Below are 18,395 nucleotides of genomic sequence, written 5' to 3' on the forward strand. Positions count from 1 at the left end.
ACCACCTCGCAACGAGCCACCCCGGCTACAAGAAGACTTACGACGAGAGCCAGCGATCGTTCGGCCAGTCCCTCGAAGCACACGGCTTCATTGACCCGCGCACTATGGAGATCTTCAAGTGGATGGAGTGGGTTCTCGTCCGGAACATGCCCCTGAGTGAGGTGGACGACGCCATGACGCGTGCGCTGGCTGCAATCAAGCCAGTGTCTTCGAAGACGTTGGTCAAGTACATGCGTCACGTGGCGGGCAAGGTGGGAACGCGTATTGCGGCAGACATGGGCAACCAGTTTGGCCTCATGTTTGACGGCTGGACTTCAGGGACCTACCATTTCATCGCTATCTACGGTGTCTTCACGAAGGACGGGGCGCTACACGAAGTTTTGCTCGGGCTGTCTTCTGCCGAGCACGGCCAGACCGCTGATGCTCACATCGACATGATTGATGCGGTGCTGGATGTCTACAAGAAGGATCGCAGTATGGTCCTGTTCATGGTTGCTGACAACTGCCCTACAAACCAAGCCGTCGCTACGCGCATGGGAGTACCGCTCGTAGGATGCGCAAGTCATCGCTTCAACCTCGCTGTCGGCCGGTACCTTGAAGACTACAAGCCGCTGATCGACCAAGTCCAAACGCTGTGTATTCAGCTGCGGCACGCCAACAATGCAGCGGACCTGGCTCGGTTTACGCAGTACAAGCCGCTGAAGGCAAACGCTACGCGCTGGTCATCCACTTACCAGATGCTGGCTCGCTATGTGGAGATCCGGGACGCTATCAAAATGGTGACAGCTGTGGAGGACCTCCTACCCCGACCAAGCACCCATCGGCAGATTGTCCAGCTTGTCACTAAGCTTGAGGCGCTAGACAGCGTCTGTGTCAAGCTACAGGCCGAAGAAGGTAACCTTGCCGATGTGCGACTCCTTTTCGACGCTGTCATTTCCAAGTACCCAGGGACGGCACACCACCTTAGTGCATCGGCTCGAATCGTCCACTCGCCGGCCTTTGAGAATGCGGTTGTCAAGCTGCTGTCGGATCGACCGTTAAGCGCCGATGAAGAAGAAGCTGTGGCTCGTTTTGCTGGCCCTGCTGATCGCGAACCAGCAGCACCGAACAAGAAGAAGAAAACAGATTTCGCGACGGAAACGCTTCGTCAAGCGAAGAGACCTCGCCGAACCGCTGGAACCAAGTACATTGACGTGCTACAAAAGGTTCCTCCAACCAGCAATCGCTGTGAGCGCCTCTTCTCGCAGTGCAAGTTGGTGCTCAACCCTCTACGCTCCAGCCTGTTGCCAGCTAACTTCGAGATGTTGGTGTTCTTACGCGCTAACCGTGAGCTCTGGGACTTCACTTCTCTGTTGGTGTTCCATGAGTCGGCCGGTGAAGACGCAGAGTAGATGAAAGTCACTCAAGAATGATAACCTCTTATTAGTGATAATATGTCTTATCATTAAATATAGCAGGTATAAAACTTTCAGATACAAAACCCATATCCGCTGGTGGACTGCCTGCCGTCGCCGGCGCATTTTTTGTTTGCTAGAGTACCCTAAGCCCGGACAAAAGTCCCGGTGGTAGCCACCAGCTTCTCTTACAGGTGTGGGACTTGAACCCTGTGCAGGGGATTGGTAGGGTCATCCCAAACCACTGCACCGCTCTGACCCTACCAATTCCTGACAATAATTGCAGTACTTATTATTGTTTTTATCGATACGGAATAACGGATTACTTTTTTTTCTAAATCCAATACAATATTTTATTTAATTTTCCGAGCTCTGTGTTGCAGCAATTTATGGCAGAAGGATTTCGAACGCTAGCACTGAAGATAGTAAGCTTCTAATCAGCAGGCCAATTCGTAGAAACCGCGTATTGCGCCCCCCCCCCCCTTCCCCCCCCCCACTGCCTCGGCAGTATTTTTTGTTCTCCACGCGGTGTAGGATAATGCGTCCTAAGACACGTCCTAAACTGTCCTATTTGTCCTAAATTTTACAGGGAGATTTTGGAGATGTGTCCTAAAAAGCGACTAATCCTTCGTTACAGAATATTATAATTTGTGTCCTCCAGATTGTCCTAAACCTCAAATATTAACTTTTTCCGGACTATCTACGTAAATTTACGTAAGAGTTACTTAAAACTCACATTGGCTTTACTTATTGTCCTGGGGCACACCAACCATTTCTGAATCTCCACTACTGCAGCCAAGCATCATGGACCATTGCGGCTACTCCTTCTGCAGCTAGGGCGCTCGCCTATCTGGCATCTGCTGCCACCTGCGGAAGCAGTGTCTTGTCCGCTCTGCTCACGAGCCCGAACATTCAACAGTGCGGCACGGATCACTGAGATCCCGGACCAGGCCACCATTGACAAGATGTGCGCCTCGACTGCCTGCAACACCCTGCTCGCTGACGTGAAGGCCATGAACCTGGAGGAGTGCCAACTGCCGGTCGGTGTCGGTTCCAACCTGAAGGCCGACCTGGTAGTCTACGTGCCGTCCAACTGCCCATCGACGTCGGCTCCCAGCCCGGACTCGCCTGCCACAAACGCACCTGTTGTCGACACCCCGACGACGCCAGACAACTTGACGAACCAGGGCCGAGCACACCGCCGCGCTAACAAGGCCCCCATCGCTTGCTAACCGCGTCTTCGGATCGACTTGCATCCAAGTAGCCCTTGCGAGTACTTTAATGCTTTTTGAACCCCCCCCCCTTTGTCGTCACGCTCTGATTATTAACCGTCGTTTGCTGTGCATGTTGAAGTCGCTCAACCGTTATTAGCGGCTATTATTACCTTCAATGACTAAAATACTTTAAAACACTTTAAAAATATTGTCACACACTTTGTAGTAGAGAAGTTTTGTTGAGGTGCTTTTCGCGCACAACAAAGAATCGGCTGCTCTTGGAAAAAGGGGCTTTAAGATGTTTATTGTTTCTAGCTAGGCCAGTTGAGGATATGGCTTGATTGGTGTTGTCCTAATAGGACAGTGGTCTGAGTTGCAGTCTGTCCTAATAGGACAGACTGAGTGTCCAGTTGTCGAGTGTTTTTTTGGGACACGCGGACCCTGGCTTGTTTCGTCCTAAAACTCATTGTGTTGTCCTAAATATGGGTTTGTTTATGAGCCGAATTGCTAGTTTTTTATCCCAGGTTTTAGGACAATAGGACACTTAAGGACTCCTAGTAGGACGCATTCTCTTCTACCCTCCACGCAAGGCACGTTAGTGCCACCTTGTGTGCGTACTGGATCAGGGCTGTGGAACATGTTGCACTACCGTGTACGACACAGCAAATTGCTGCTAAACTTTTACTCTGGCCGAAATTTTTATCCTGGAAAACACAAAAATAATTGGTAATCTAGAAGCTAAAGCGACCACATATTATTTATCTGCACCGTAGCGCGGTCATATCGACGGATTTTCCATTTGTGGCAAAGCGGTTTGGATGGGCAATTTTCCTAGTACACCCTTCGTGCTATTTAGTCGTGCTTCGCAATTATCCATGCATTTGTACATAAGGATACTGCCACGAAAAATACCGCTTTGGACAGATCTCATCAATTTGAGACAATGTCAAACAAAACAATACTTACGAGCCTACGTACAAATCGCGATTTAAGCACTCTAAACCAAAGCGGGGCGTCTTCTCTATCTCCTAACCCTTTATAAGCTACAGAGTGAAGAGGTTGTGGTCGCTCAAATATATATTATCTCCATTTATGGGCCCTCGAAATGACGATACATTTAGGAGTGGTGTGAGCTCAATATTTTTCAATTTTATTCAAGTGTTATTTAAAAGCCCTTGTTAAAAGCAATTGAAAAAGGGTAGTTTTACAGTTTTTTCGATGGAGTTTACACCAAATGTCACAGCTTCGGCTAAGTGCGAAAATGAATTGGTTAACTTTAAGTTGATTTTCTTTAAAAAATGAGACAGCGTCAAACAAAATGATACTTTTGAAAATAATTCATAAGTATCATTTTGTTCGGCGCTGTCTCATTTATGCTAAAATACGGTAGGTTTGAAAATTCCATATTTTGGGGCAGAATTAATTCCAATGATATATTTTCATCCAATCCGTCTACTCTTCGAAAAATGTTTTATTAAGCACTTGGTTTCGTCCAATCATCAAGCGTTATGACAACCTCCTACCAGCCTCCCATCCTGTTCCGCAGTGAGAAAAGCGCCACGTTCCAGCGACCATCATGTCTGGTCTGCGCGCTGCCGCTCGCTGCGTTTTGGGCGCGTCGAAGCGCTCTTTACACCCTCCACAGGTGACGGCATGCCGTGCCTTCATGTCCACGCGTGCGCCGGACTCACTGTTCCAGACTCCGTCCTTTCCGATGCCTGAAGATCCCTCGTTATGGAAGAATAAGTACCCGCGGGCAGACCCGTCGCTCATGTGGAAGGTTGGATCGTTCCCTCTGCAGAGCGAACACGAGGACGTAGAGGAAGGAGCGCTAGCTTGCTCGGAAGACTTGTGGGACACACCGGGAATGCTCAGCTCGCTGCACGACAACCTGCCGTTGCGTGACTTCGCCGACGTGGACATGGACTCGCTGCTGCGTCAGATGGATGGATACCTGGCGGACAGCGTGGTCAAGAAGCGACGGAAGAAAATGAACAAGCACAAGCACCGCAAGCGCAAGAAAGCGCAGCGTATGCGCACTAAGAAGAACTAGGCAGGATCGTGGATTTAGACTGGAGACGGATAGACTTCATAAAATACACGGGCAGAGGCCCCAGTGCTTGTGCTTCAAACTACAGTTACAGTTAAGTAAGTGGCGCGCTTGTATATAGACAGACGTCTCTTCACAGAGCAAGATGTTAAAGAAGCTTGCCTCGCCCAAGAAGAGAGCTCCACCTAGTCGAGCTGCGAGGTAAGGTATCGACGTCACTGAGTTGTGTGATACACACCTGGTTGAACGCGCACTTTATGTTGCAGTTTTGATGCGCCCGACGTTGCTGAGTCAACAGTGAAGTCTCCCGAGAAGAAAAAGAAGGAGAAGAAACCCCCGAAAGAGCCGAAGCCTCCCAAGGAGAAGAAGAAGAAACCGGCTGCTTCACTTGAAGCGATAACACACGTTCCGAGTGACAAAGCCAAGACTGATGCCGCTGCTGTTGTTGATACTGAAGCGAAGTCTCCCTCGCCTCGAAAATCCATAGGACAGAAACTTAGGCAAAAAGCGTTTTTCGACGCGGACAATGCACCACCCAAGACGTCCCCGAAGAAAAAGTATGCTTTCATCGTGTCGACAGCGAAGTATTAATGATATTTTTTCAAATGTTGCCGTAGACTGATGAAGCTCCCGAAGCCGGAAAAGAAAACCAAAATCGAGGACAAGAAACTAGAAGCTAAAACTCAAGATGAAACTCTAGAGCCCAGTGCAGACCAGGACAAAGTGCCGCTCATCCCGTCGCCAAAGCGTAAAACTCGCTGGAAGATTCCCGACTTGAAACATGACAAGGCATCCGACAACCAAACGGAGACACCTCGCAAGGACGATAAAGGTCCAGAGAGCAACAATTCAAGTCGACCCTCTCCTCGTGCTCGCAAGAAAGACAAACGTACTAAACGTCAACAACGAGCCGACGATTCCAGCGACAGTGAGCAGGACAACCAGACGAATGATCTGTCTCCACTGCGTCGACACAAACCCGAATCTGACGACACTTTACCGATTCCCGAGTCTCCATACAACACATACCGACTGCAACAACGACGAGCACAACTCGATGTGCCTCCTGCGTATCAACCTGAAGTGCATTTGATCGGTGAGATCGTCAGTGGCCACGGCTTCGGAGCTGCTGGAGGTTTGGCATGCAAGTGGCGTGTTGAGTATGGCAGTCGATGGAGTCTCGTCGCTGGAGATCCGTTCGGTCAAACGCAACTTGATTACCCGTCGACAGCGCCGTGGACGTCTGATCCTGACGTGGCTGTGTGGTCTCACCCGATCGACTTGCACTTCGCGACTTCAGCCTTCCAAGGTTGGCCCAAGCTGCTCTTCCAAGTGTGGAGAGCAGACTCCAACATGAAGTTGCACGTGGTCGGATACGGCTTCGTGTCGGTGCCTTTTGCTGCTGGTCAACACAAGCTCTGGGTCTCGCTGTGGCGTCCACTTGGCACCACAATGGAAGAACTGGATGTATATCTACTTGGACGCACGCCGGAACTAAAGAGTGATGACGTGCTTTTCAACGCAGCATGGTCAGAGAGATGTCGACTGCGGACGGTATCTACTGGAAGAGTTCTTGTGCATCTTGGAGTACTGCTTCGGCACTTCCACGCAGGTGTTATTGAAGCGTAGATGATACAAAGGTCATACAGTACTCGAGTGATCAAAAATTTGCCACGTTACCGTCATTATCCTGCTACCTTGTAAAATTGTGTAGTGATTCAAGTCAGCTCAATAGGTTACAATCGTGGGCACCTAGTTGTTTCAGTTGCCGATGGCTGTTTGCGACTCGAGTTGGTATACGAGTCGAGAGATCCGAAAGGGGTTGCCTTTGGTTCCCAATAAGCGCTCGTCGTTGGAGATAGCGTCGATGCTGCTATCAGGAAAGACTGAGACAAAAACAAATAAAAAAAATACCGTCAGTTTTCCATCAAGTGTTTGGGACCTTTAATAGTCGAACGTACGGTGTCGGAATTGTCTTGAGGTCAAATGACCCCTTGCTAACTTGAAGAATAGCTTGGCACTATCCGCTTTCCCCAGTTCTTTAACGTGAATGGCTTCTTCACGTAAATAATCGCCTCCATCAGTGTCCAGCTGTAGCTTTTCGGTTGAAGTTACTAAGATCTGCACACTCAGTTCATAGCGTTAGTATGCTGTTCGTTCAAATCGAATTATCAGAAGTCTGTGTACCTGGACACTGGGAAACGACCGAATGATATTCAGCACAAACACCTCAAGTGCTGGAAGAACGACGTCGCACCCGTCCAAAACCAGAAGTGTAGTCGGGTAATTTGCGGGGTCCGTCCTACAAAACACCGTTGTTATCAGATACTTTACTGTAACTGGCCGTATACCAAGGCAGAACTTACTCTGGAAGTGAATGAAGAAGGGTTTCGACCCCTTCGATCACTTTCGGTAGAGGATCTTCGCGCTGAGTACTCGGCCGCGGGTACTCGTCGTCGTGCGAGGACGCCAAAACTGAGTTGATACCGTTTTGAATGTGCTCCACCAACTTGTCTACAGCAAAATAGTGCACCCCATTCCGGTATCCCCTCGTGCGGTATGACATTTTAGCAACGTGAATGGCAATTGACGACTTCCCGACGCCTCGAGGGCCATGCACGTTGCAGACTCGAATCTTCTGAGCCAAAGCTGCCTTCACCTGGTCGTCAACAGTCAGTATACGTGCAGCACGTTCACTAAATACGCAGTAGGTACCTTGCGGACTTGGACATCTCTTCCGAGGAAATGAGTTGCCAGAACGGGGATAAATAGCGCGTTAAGCAGGGCAATCACGTTTCTATCGGCCGCCGCTTCTGTGATAGGAGACCCGATCTGGTTGTTGTGTCGCTTCGAGCTCGGTAGCAACTTACAGATCTGGTCGGTTGGTCGTACAATTGGCAGTAAGTCGTTCAGAGCCACGAACTCAGCCAAAATGTAGCTCTTCTCGATAGAATAGCCTTTTAGTAGACCAGCAGTCAGCGCCCTGTTTCAAATTCAATTCCGTGTCAAAAAAAAGAAATAATCAAGTGAGAGCTCATAAATTGACAGTACCTTATAAACGAAGTAACCCGCAGTGAATGTTTGCTGGTAGAGCTCAAGAAACATACGTGAGGAGCCCCGCATTCAGCCAACAGAAAAGCTAGCAATCGAGTACGTAAGCGATTGGCTCAACAAGTATTATCACGAGAACTAAGCGCTTACCTGGTCCAAGTGAAGGTGCGATGACAACGATCAGCTTTGGTGAGTAAGGGCCTGCTGTTTCAGTACGACAAAGTCAGCACTGCACAAAATAAATCAGCCTAGCGGTGCTTGATGAATGGTTCTTTACCTTCAGACAAGAGTTGACGTATATCGTCCTTTTCGAGACGAGCTGACAACCCGTTTGAGCCTTCTACTACCAAATGATCCTCATCCCCCCCACCGGTATAGAACACCACATCGCTGTCATCGTTTAGAGCGTCTTCAATCGTCTCTATGGTCGCACAGTGATACGATGATGCCTGTCCACCGAGTTATTGTCAAAACGGCTAGCAATTCAGCGACATTTTCAAAGCTACTTACGTCAAATGATCGGATCGAAGCAAAAGACGACAAGATCTCGGATAACTCTTCACGGTAGTCAAAGTTCGCTTCCTGTTTAGCAAAGAAATAGAAGGTAAGTGAACGACTTGATATGCAAAGAAATCTGCACAGGTTACGCACCTCTAGAGGCTGACTCGTCTCGGAGAAATCCTGTGTGGACTGATCAGCGAATAACACTGTCTGTAGAACGTCAACGAAGCGATTAGTTCCCCCACCGAGCCAAAACCTTGTCCAAGATGTCAACGCACGCATTGAATTCTCCGCGCCAAGATAGGCATTGGTCGAAATGGCTCCGCTTTGCTCGTATCCTCCTTCTTCCTCGAGGACTGAGAGGTATCTGCTGGAGTAAATAGCCCCGCTGGTATCTCATGTCGCATGTCCTGTGCAATAGCTCGAGCTGGAACTGTGACAGGTGATACACCGTCCGATTCCTGCACTGGAGAGAGTCCGTGTCGATTGCTCACGTCCAGTAACTCGCACGAGAACTTGTCGCTCGGTCTGACGAACCGTCCATCGTGTCTGCTCTTTCTACTCCTTCTCTTGCTCTTTTCAGGCCCCGGATCCGCCCGAATCAGCTTGTATTCCAGCGAAACGTCCTCCTATTGGAAGGATTCCAAGCGTTAGTCCACCATCTCGCAATTTTAGATACCGGTATTACAAAGCTCACCTCTCCTCGTCGAATCCGCATCAGTGTGACAATATCATTCAACTGCAACTCGTGCGACTGGCCATTTTTAAGCGGCAGTCCATTAATCTTGATGCCGTTAGTACTTGTATCTTCAATACGCACTTTAACTCCCATTCTAGCGGATTCATCCTGCGACGACATGTTCTCGACGTGAATCAAGCAATGTCGGCGACTCAAATGTGACAGCATCCCGCCTCGGATATTATCGCCAAACACGTCTTGGAACTGATCTCGCCCCAACACAATTGGACTCGGCTGCTGAGCGAGCGCTATTGTGTACAGATTGAGCAGCTCCATTCGGTCTCGTTCGACTTTTGTGAGGCTATTCGCTAGTCCGTCACAGAGCGTTAACACGGCGGTTTCTTCCAGATTATTTTCCGTGACTGAGAGATCCCCCAGTTTCTCCTGAGAGAAGGAAATATCGGGGTCCGGGATGTCTGGACCTGGAATTCCTATGAGTTCTTCGTCACTGGAGACGTCGTCTGCATCAAACGACAGCATCGGGGCAGTGTGTGTAATATTTCGAGCTCCACCTGAGTCTAACAGTGGAGTTCTGATTCCTTTAACAGACTCAAGGTTGCGTCGTTGGTTCAGCGGGAACGGTTCTCTCTTTGTAACCTGCTTGGATGAAGGTGCCTGGAGCGGGGAACATAGGGGTATTAGTATGTATTTCGAACTCGAAGAAGCCAATGAGTAAGTTTACGGTAGTGGACGTGACGGTAGGTACTCGATACGGAGTGTTTAATGATCCAAATACTGGACTTTTGTTGTTGTCCTGAGCTCCTGGTCCCAACAAGTCAGAAATCTGCACCAAGAATGACCCGTTAGCATCTACAAAGTGTTAAACAGTGAGCTATTCTCCTTATTACCGTCGGCAATCCTCGACCTGCACGTGGCTTCTCGCCAACAATTTCTGGTTTCCCCTGTAGTACCGGACTCTTCTGTTCCTGAGTCAGGATTTGACTGCCTAGGGGCGAAATTCCAGACCCAACTACCCTGGCTGTAAGACCTCCTTCCAGTAGTCTCGGGCTTATCTGCTGCTCTGTTGCATGTCCTGGTGTCCCAAGCGGTGTAGATATTGCAGGTCTAGCTTGACCTAGAGTGAATATGGGATGGCCAAGCCCTCCTGCCTTTTTCATTTCGAACGGGGCACTCGTGAACGGCAGCGTGGGCGACACGGGACCTGATAGAGATGTGAGCTTAGTCACGAACACAGCTGGCGACGCATCCACGCTCTCACTCAAGCGGCGGCTCTTAATGGCGCCAGTCACGCGCCCGCGCTCTGCTCCAGCTTCTGCGATACCAACATGGCCCCCTACGGAGGTGGACAGCCCAACCTGCACGTCCACCAGCCGCGGACTAATGATCTCGCTCTCGTACAGCGCGCGTGGTGAGCGACGGTCATCGTCTTCCAGTGCGCGTTTGCGCCGCCCTGGAGGCTGAGGCTTCATGTTGCCTTCTTCTCTTGGGTTGGTTTCTCTTTCTGAACGAAGTTGCAGTCAGACTTCAAGATTGTGAAAATTAATAACTTGTAAGGTATGCTGACAGTGTTTGAGAGTGGATGGGCAAAAATGACCTCTATAAATACAAACGGAACATGAAAAGCCGCGAATTACGATTTCTCAAGTATCCGATGAAACCGAGAAATGAATCCTAGCAGTTTTTTCTGAGTCGACGAAAATTAATGTGGAAGTTACAGGTTGCAAAAATGAAGCGTTATTACGTCCCACAGAAGACCTTAGTCCACTCCACACTTTGCATCAAAGGTCATGTTTGTCAGCGACACAGTAAAGCCAAAGCGATGAATTGCAGATATGTAGAGCTGGTGCTGGCAGTACCAGCTCCGTACCGGTGCCCGTCTGTCCCAAAAGCCACGATAGATCACGTACTGGAGCACTTGCCGAGTGACAAAAGAAGACATTGACATCAACGCCTTGAATCCTAGAAGAGCGAGGATTTAATCGAAAATTAAGGAGGATAGCCTACCTGCATATTTCGATGTTTTCAAAGGTTTGTTTATTTTTTTACAGCTATATTATTAAAAATACAAATGAAGTATTTGTTAGTAAATCACTTTTTAAAAAAATGTAAGGCAAAAAAATGTTTCAAAGCGTTAGCTTTTCTAAAAAACATTTTTATTTTGTTTTGCTTTTTCAGCTTGAGAATACAATACTGATACCTCGCTCTACTGACACAACCACAGAAGCAATGTCGAAGCGCCGACTGGCCGAGGAAGCCGCGGATGAGCGCCACATCATGCGCATCATGCCGCTGGGCGCCGGCAACGAGGTGGGTCGCTCTTGCATTGTGCTCAAGTTCAAGGGCAAGACCATCATGCTAGACTGCGGCGTGCACCCAGGCTACTCTGGTCACGGTAGTCTGCCCTTCTTCGACGGCGTGGAGGCCGAGGAGATCGACCTGCTGCTCATCACGCACTTCCACATCGACCACGTGGCTGCACTGCCGCATTTCACCGAGAAAACGAACTTCAAAGGCCGCGTATTCATGACGCACCCTACAAAGGCCGTGATGCAGATGATGTTACGCGATTTCCTGCGTGTATCCAACATCTCTGTGGATGACCAGATTTATGACGATAAAGACCTTAACAACTGCGTCTCCAAGGTCGAGATCATCGATTTCCACCAAGAGATGATGCACAATGGCATCAAGTTTACGCCTTACAACGCTGGTCATGTACTGGGGGCGTGTATGTACCTCATCGAGATTGGAGGCGTCAAGGTGCTCTACACAGGAGATTATTCGCTCGAGAATGACCGTCATCTCATGGCAGCTGAGCTACCAGCTTGTTCGCCCGATGTGCTCATTGTGGAGTCCACATACGGTGTGCAAGTACACCAGTCCGTAGTGGAGCGTGAAGGACGCTTTACAGGGCAAGTTGAGGCTGTAGTGCGTCGTGGAGGTCGCTGTCTGATCCCAGTGTTCGCTCTGGGGCGTACCCAGGAGCTACTACTGATTCTAGACGAGCATTGGCGCTCACACCCGGATCTACAGGACATTCCCATCTACTTTGCGTCCAAATTGGCAGCCAAGGCTCTGCGTGTGTACCAGACATACATCAACATGATGAACGACCGTATCCGCAAGCAGATCGCCATCTCGAACCCGTTCCAGTTCGAACACATCTCGAACCTCAAGAGTATGGATGATTTCGACGACTCTGGGCCGTCTGTAGTGATGGCCAGTCCCGGTATGCTGCAGAGCGGAGTCTCTCGACAACTCTTCGAGCGTTGGTGCTCGGATAAACGCAATGCCTGCTTGATTCCTGGCTACGTGGTCGAAGGTACGTTAGCTAAGAAGATTCTGTCCGAGCCGACGGAGATCGCGGCGTTGGATGGTCGTATCATCCCGATGAACTGCACAGTCGAGTACATTTCCTTCTCGGCACACGCAGACTTCGTGGGTACCAGTGGATTTGTGGAGAAACTCACACCGCCCAACATTGTGCTGGTTCACGGCGAGAAGAACGAGATGATGCGGCTGAAGTCAGCGTTGAACAAGAAGTTTAACGACCCGAAAGTCTACCATCCGAGTATCTCCACACCAGCCAACATGCAGGAGATTGTACTCGAGTTTAAAGGAGAGAAGATCGCCAAGGCTATTGGAGGTTTGGCCAGTAATCAGCCAAAGAATGGAACAATTATCTCTGGTCTCTTGGTGGAGGTGGACTCGCAGACGCATCTGATGGATAAGGAAGATCTCTCGACGTACACGAAGCTCATTTCCGGTACGATTACGCAGAAGCAGCACGTGCCATTCGAGTACAACTCGTTCGACGTGTTGATCACGTTTATTCGTCAGATGTACGAGGATGTGGTGCATCTGGAGAAGGAGAACCGTGTCGCGGTGTGCAAGCAGGTGGTTGTCACGCGTTGTGCTGTGGCTAAAGGTGCAACTGAGAAGCTGGTTGTGGAGTGGACGTCTGCCCCCACCGCTGATATGATTGCAGACTCGTTGATCGCTCTCGCTATGCACGCACAGGCCAGTCCTGCTAGTTTCAAGCTGAGTAACCAGCCGACAGCTGCGTGTCCGCATGACCACTCGAAGAAGACGAACACGGAGGATGAAGCGAATGGCAAGAAGGACACAGTGAAGGCGGAGGAAGAGAACTTGGTCGTTGCAAAGAAGGCGGAGGAGGGCCACGAGGATCCTGTGTCGGATGACAAGAAGGAAGTGCAGACAGATCTGGAGAAGGCAGCACGGGAGCTGGGTGGGGCTGACCAAGATGCGTTGAACCTGTTGATCGTGTTCCGTCTACTGAAGGATCAATATGGAGACGTTGACTTGGACTTCGAGACCAACAAGATTCACGTGCGAACACCGAGCGGTGTCGACGCTGTGGTTGATCACGCGTCACAGGAGGTTGAATGCAAGGACGCGACGCTCAAACTCAAGCTGCAGACGACAATTCAACGCATCGAAGGAGCGCTCAAACCCATTGCGACGTCGTGAGCAGAGAACTCTAGTCCAAACCACTGCCCAGACCAGAAAACCAGGACCTCTGCTTTGTACTTGAAATATATTTCATTACGCTCTTCTTTTGAGGACATTTTAGCAGTCGAACCTTACTCTTTCTGTTCGGCGTCGGTCACATTCAATTCCTCAAGCTTCTTTGTGGCTTCGTCCTCTTCTTTCTTTACCAGCCAGTCCCTTGCAGCTAGCACTTCGTCCATGTTGAGTTCTGTGCCGTCGTTGGCGATGACAGCCTCTGTAAGCGCTCGTCGGAAGTACGTCGAGCCACGACCAAATGAATCGTTCTTCTTACGAATCTCCATCGCTTGATCAGTAGAAATCAGCAGCTCCGCCCCTTCCTTGCCAGGCTTCACTTGTCTCTTCGGGAGTGTGACCTCCTTGGGGAAGTTCTGCGTTCTCTCCGGGTCGTAGCCAAACCCACGCAGCGGCAAGTTGGCGGTCTTGAGGATATACTGGAACTGCTCCTCCGAGTAATGACGGAAGGACCCGCCAATCTTGCCACTGCGAGGCTTATACGGTCCGGCCTTGTCGCCACTTGTGGCCATGACATCGTGGATGCGCTTCTCCCACTCTGTGCCTTCCAGAGTCGTCAGATCCGTCAAAAAGAGGAACACGCGACATAAAGTCTCCTCACGATGCATCATGAGGTCTTCGTAGCGGACCACAATGATCGGGATGTCCACTTTCGTGGTCCAATAGCGATGGAACTTCATCCAAACGTCGATCTCGTTGCGGAGAAGTCCGTCCCATCGGGCGGCAAAGCGTTCGTACTGGGACTCGTCCAGACTCTTATTGTGCGTATTCGTGAGCGTCATGTTAAAGTACGAATCAATAGCGTCCCATGGGTTGCGTACGACCAAGATCGCCTTCTTGACGGGGAATTCCTTGTAGCCCACACGCTCGGGGAAGTGCGTTTTGACGAACCAGACCGACTCGTCCACCACACCCTCGCCCTTCATGCCGTATTGCTGCAGTTCTTTACTAAGCGAGCGGTCCGGACGAGTGTCGCAGCCTGTGTAGACGCCCGTGACCTTCTCCAACAGACCACGCATGAGGGAGTTACCGCAGCGTGGGTAACTCACAATGGCAATGCGCTCTCCACCGCGTTCTCCAGGCTGTAGCCACCGCATTCCGTCGCTGTCTGTCATATTTCCTGTGATCGTCTTGAGTACAGAGTGGAGACGTTGCAGAGCGTTAACTGCGAGGATCACAAAAGGGTTCCACGCCAAGTTGAGCTCGATTCTGCAATGCGATTGAGTGGCAGTCAGAAAGCAGACATAAACGGGCTGGGATGAGGTCAAGAAGAACTTACAGCAAACGAGGAATGAATAGCAGCGCCTCCAGGTACATGCGCAGCAGCCACACGCCGTCGTCAACGAGATTCATAACCCAGGAGAACGATACTCCTGATCGTTATCTTCTCTTTGGCGAAATGGCTTATTCTTCGCACATCAAGTGAGACGTTGCACGAAGGGTAAGTTGCAATATATTGGGCAACTTTATTTTCATGCAACGTACCAACTTCGATGTGGTAAATTAAAATACATGTACTCCACTTCCGTCGTTGCGATTGGCTGGTGGGGAGATGAATCAGCTCAACGTCAGGCGGAGCAGGAAACCCGACAAAGCTTTTCGTAGAGAAGTTGCTCAATCCCGTCAGGAAGCGGAGGAGCGAACTCAAGAGCTCCTTTGTGCCATTAGCGAGGCATACGGGGGCCCCACAGCGCTCGAACGTCGTGTGGACGATCGTATTCAGAACATGTTGATGACGCTACAGGACAGAGCTCCTGTGGTAGAAGTCTCAGTTAAGCTCGTGCCAAAGCAGAAGCTTAGCTACAGCTGCTCATCGAGCCATGGAGGAACACATTAACGTCACGTTGCTTGACGTGCAAAAGCGCGCAGCTTATAGGGCGGAGCAATCGCAGATTCTAGTGCAAAATCTAATCCAGGAGCACCAACCAATACTGAAAATGCAACAAGTTGCAACTTCGGATCGGCATCAGATGTGGGTGTGTCTGAAGCAGCCAGAAAATCAAACGAATAACAATGAAGAGAACGCTGAGGAGAAGGCACGAGCTGTCGCCGTGTCGGAACTGGATGAACGATTGGGACAAGCTCATGTGGACTTGGAAGAACGCGTGCTGCGTCGTGCCGAGAAACGTGTAATGGATCTTGTGAAGAGCTTACTGGAAGAGAATTGAAGTGACAACAGTTGGAGGTGTAGGATTATGGGGGGAAGTGCTGACTCTGACCGGAGATGAATCAACGCAGCTTATGGTCCACTTTTGTGCATCACGCCACGAAACAGGTAACCCTGATCGCTGACGTGCAGGCCATGAACCTGGAGGAGTGTCAGCTGCTGGTCGGATCCGGCTTCAACCTGAAGGCGCCCTGGTAGACTACGTGCCGGCCAACTGCCCATCGACGGCGGCACCCAGCCCGGAAGCGCCTGCCACGGACGCACCTGTTGCCGACACCCCGACGACACCACACAACTCGACGAACTAGGCCGAGCCCACTGCCGTGCCGATCAAGACTGCTAGGGGCGTCTTCAGATCGAAGTACCGGAATTAACGGTATTTTTGCAACCGATCAATTTTGTGCAACCAGTGGCCCGTAAAAAGTTAACCAGTTTGGCATCAAATCAGTGTCCCAGTTAAAGCGCGCTATTGCTTACAATATTGTGCAAAGCGACGGTTTCAAATGGACAGGAGTATCTTGTGCGAGATTTTACGCCTTCCGCCGTTCTTACGGTTTTGACTTGAAAGGTACTTTTTACACGGTTGCAGAAAACACGTAAATTCCGGTACAGTACTGCACCCCGTTTTCGCGCCCTTGGACCTTTGATAAACTTCCGGATGTGATGATCATGAATCCAGATGAATTATTCTTTGTATGCTAAAATCGAATTTATTTGCAGATCCTATATGGTCCACCCCCGCGAAAACGGGGTGCAGTACTGTAGCTCTTGCAAGTACTTTACTGCTTTTATAGCCCCCGTATATCGTCACGTTCTGATTATTGACCCTTTCGTGGTCAAACGCGGCATTGTGCCGCGTTTGACATGATTTTCAAAAGAGGGTGGGAAAACGACCCTTTAAACGCGGCATTTTGCCGCGTTCTACAAAATCCACACCTTGTTTTGTTTTTGCCAATCAGATCTTCGCATTACGGCTTCTGATAGATCCTTTCTGTGCCGCGAAACTGAGTTGTGAATATCGTGAGAGCGCGTACCTTTTTTGGCCAGCCTAGCGTCATATTTGCGGTTCGGCTGGTAGCCGCATGAAGCGCAAGGAAAAAACGTGTTGTAAACAAGGCTAGCAGATCCTAAAACCTATCATAAAAAATTGGTCGAGGCTTCAGCCCCAGAGCCACCAATCGTGCTGGTATCAGCTATAGTATTCCTAGGTTAGATGCATGCCTTCTCTCTCAGTATTTTTTTGCTATGCGGACCAACTTCACCGACGCACAAGACAAACGAATTGTAGCGCTTGCACTCGAGTATGAATCCCAACACAAGCGAGTTGAGTGGAAGGAGGTGGCGCGGGCCATAAGGAGTAAACATTCTGTCCAAGCGCTTGAGAACCGGCTGCGTGCTCTGAAGCGCACGTATGGACGTGATCTATCAAGATTTCCACCGTGTTTTTTCTCCACGTCGACGCCAACATTATCTCACAAGCAGCATCTTCGTCTTCTGGAGCCGAGCCAAGCCGAAAGCGCTATTCGCGATATCTTAAGCAACGTTTCGGCCGCGGACGCTCGTCAACAAGCGGGAAAGACGGATGAGAACGCAGGTGAGATGCTGCCTGACGCTATATCAAGCGTGATTCAAATGATTGGAGCTGTGCATCGAGACTACGTCTTTCTTGACATTGGTGCTGGCCTGGGGAATGTTGCGGCGCAGTTTGCGATTCAGACGATTGCACGCCAATGCTTGGAAATCGAGAAACGACCGGAGGTTTTTCTTCGAGGTGTTCATTGTTTGCGAGAGCATGCACCAAGGATGCTATTACTCCACAAAGTGTTTTTGAGCCAAGGAGACGTTCTTGATACGCCACTTTCGTCGCGTTTACCATTTCAGCGTGCACCAAAAGTTTCTCTAAACGATTTCCTGTTTGATGAATTAGCAAAGCTGGCCGTACAAGAGCAACTGTATATGATGCTGAGAGTACGTTTGATCGTTTCTACGTCTCGCTATTGTCCACGCCATCGCGATTCCTGCCGAAGAAGATTTTGCTCCAAGTGGAGGCTCGCGAAAATCACGTATGGACGGGGTAGCTGGAAGTCTCCTCCAATCCCAATGTACATGTACACGACTGTCCAGCGACTGGAGATTATAGTGCGTTGATGCCGAGACGGTCATTGAGGCAAGTATCACGGGGACAAGGCAGGCAAGCGGCCGAAGACGAGCGAGGACGTGGTCTTCTTCACGATGTCGGTCAAGTTCAACAAGGCACTGGACAACAAGGGCAAGGACATGTTCCTGTCGTATCTAGCCTAGCACGAGAAGAAGGTGTCCTATGGCAGCTCAAACGTGAACCCGATTTCTGCGAACGTGGGCAAGCCTCGAAAGCATACTCTCAATTTCTAGAACAGAGACAGCGACGGCAATAGTTTAATCAAGATATATACCCGTTTACTAAAACAATTGCCGTGTGACTCTACTCTGTTGGATCGGTGGGCTCTGCTGAGGTTGTTATCTGCTTTTACTTTGTTGCCCTGGTGACCGGTGCTAATACAGAGTATCTAGAACAGAAACAACAGCGGCAATAGTTTGTTCAAGATATTTGTGTAAAAGACGCAAAATATCTCTTGTGCGGCGGGAGGGATTCAGAATTTCTAGCGCCGTGGTGGGAATTCAACAAACAAGGGGACGTAACGCCGGCCGCTTATGCCCGTGTAATTTCTTCACAAGGGAAGAGCACTTCAGTGTCAAAACGCAACATTAATTCAAACAGCTCCGTTGCCAACAG

General features: G+C 49.9%; 7 protein-coding genes and 1 pseudogene across 7 annotated transcripts; 6 read left to right on the forward strand and 2 right to left on the reverse strand.

Annotated features, from left to right (window-relative positions):
- Positions 1 to 2,262: 2,262 nt before the first annotated feature.
- Positions 2,263 to 2,620, forward strand: PITG_22811 (annotated as a pseudogene; the record flags this gene model as incomplete).
- Positions 2,621 to 4,162: 1,542 nt separating this feature from the next.
- PITG_07107 (uncharacterized protein) lies at positions 4,163 to 4,745 on the forward strand (the record flags this gene model as incomplete). The annotated part of the gene is made up of 1 exon (XM_002905024.1): positions 4,163 to 4,745. The coding sequence occupies one exon, from the start codon at positions 4,185 to 4,187 to the stop codon at positions 4,659 to 4,661; it is 477 nt and encodes a 158-aa protein (XP_002905070.1).
- A 534-nt stretch (positions 4,746 to 5,279) lies between these two features.
- On the forward strand, positions 5,280 to 6,287 carry PITG_07108 (uncharacterized protein; the record flags this gene model as incomplete). Its single annotated transcript, XM_002905025.1, has 2 exons — positions 5,280 to 5,490; positions 5,569 to 6,287. 2 exons carry the CDS (start codon positions 5,280 to 5,282, stop codon positions 6,285 to 6,287), a joined length of 930 nt encoding a protein of 309 aa, XP_002905071.1.
- Positions 6,288 to 6,602: 315 nt separating this feature from the next.
- Positions 6,603 to 9,429, reverse strand: PITG_07109 (uncharacterized protein; the record flags this gene model as incomplete). The annotated part of the gene is made up of 11 exons (XM_002905026.1): positions 6,603 to 6,779; positions 6,846 to 6,960; positions 7,025 to 7,311; positions 7,374 to 7,641; positions 7,710 to 7,797; positions 7,860 to 7,913; positions 7,987 to 8,158; positions 8,220 to 8,287; positions 8,357 to 8,420; positions 8,489 to 8,839; positions 8,908 to 9,429. The coding sequence occupies 11 exons, from the start codon at positions 9,427 to 9,429 to the stop codon at positions 6,603 to 6,605; spliced, it is 2,166 nt and encodes a 721-aa protein (XP_002905072.1).
- A 1,707-nt stretch (positions 9,430 to 11,136) lies between these two features.
- Positions 11,137 to 13,401, forward strand: PITG_07110 (cleavage and polyadenylation specificity factor subunit 3; the record flags this gene model as incomplete). The annotated part of the gene is made up of 2 exons (XM_002905027.1): positions 11,137 to 13,038; positions 13,129 to 13,401. 2 exons carry the CDS (start codon positions 11,137 to 11,139, stop codon positions 13,399 to 13,401), a joined length of 2,175 nt encoding a protein of 724 aa, XP_002905073.1.
- Positions 13,402 to 13,514: 113 nt separating this feature from the next.
- Positions 13,515 to 14,847, reverse strand: PITG_07111 (uncharacterized protein; the record flags this gene model as incomplete). Its single annotated transcript, XM_002905028.1, has 2 exons — positions 13,515 to 14,664; positions 14,735 to 14,847. The coding sequence occupies 2 exons, from the start codon at positions 14,806 to 14,808 to the stop codon at positions 13,515 to 13,517; spliced, it is 1,224 nt and encodes a 407-aa protein (XP_002905074.1).
- Positions 14,848 to 15,275: 428 nt separating this feature from the next.
- PITG_07112 (uncharacterized protein) lies at positions 15,276 to 15,820 on the forward strand (the record flags this gene model as incomplete). Its single annotated transcript, XM_002905029.1, has 2 exons — positions 15,276 to 15,584; positions 15,755 to 15,820. The coding sequence occupies 2 exons, from the start codon at positions 15,276 to 15,278 to the stop codon at positions 15,818 to 15,820; spliced, it is 375 nt and encodes a 124-aa protein (XP_002905075.1).
- Positions 15,821 to 16,867: 1,047 nt separating this feature from the next.
- PITG_07113 (histone methylation protein, putative) lies at positions 16,868 to 17,770 on the forward strand (the record flags this gene model as incomplete). Its single annotated transcript, XM_002905030.1, has 1 exon — positions 16,868 to 17,770. The coding sequence occupies one exon, from the start codon at positions 16,868 to 16,870 to the stop codon at positions 17,768 to 17,770; it is 903 nt and encodes a 300-aa protein (XP_002905076.1).
- Positions 17,771 to 18,395: the final 625 nt, after the last annotated feature.

Source organism: Phytophthora infestans, genomic scaffold (genome assembly GCF_000142945.1).
Source record: "Phytophthora infestans T30-4 supercont1.10 genomic scaffold, whole genome shotgun sequence".
NCBI classification, from domain to species: Eukaryota; Oomycota; class Peronosporomycetes; order Peronosporales; family Peronosporaceae; genus Phytophthora; species Phytophthora infestans.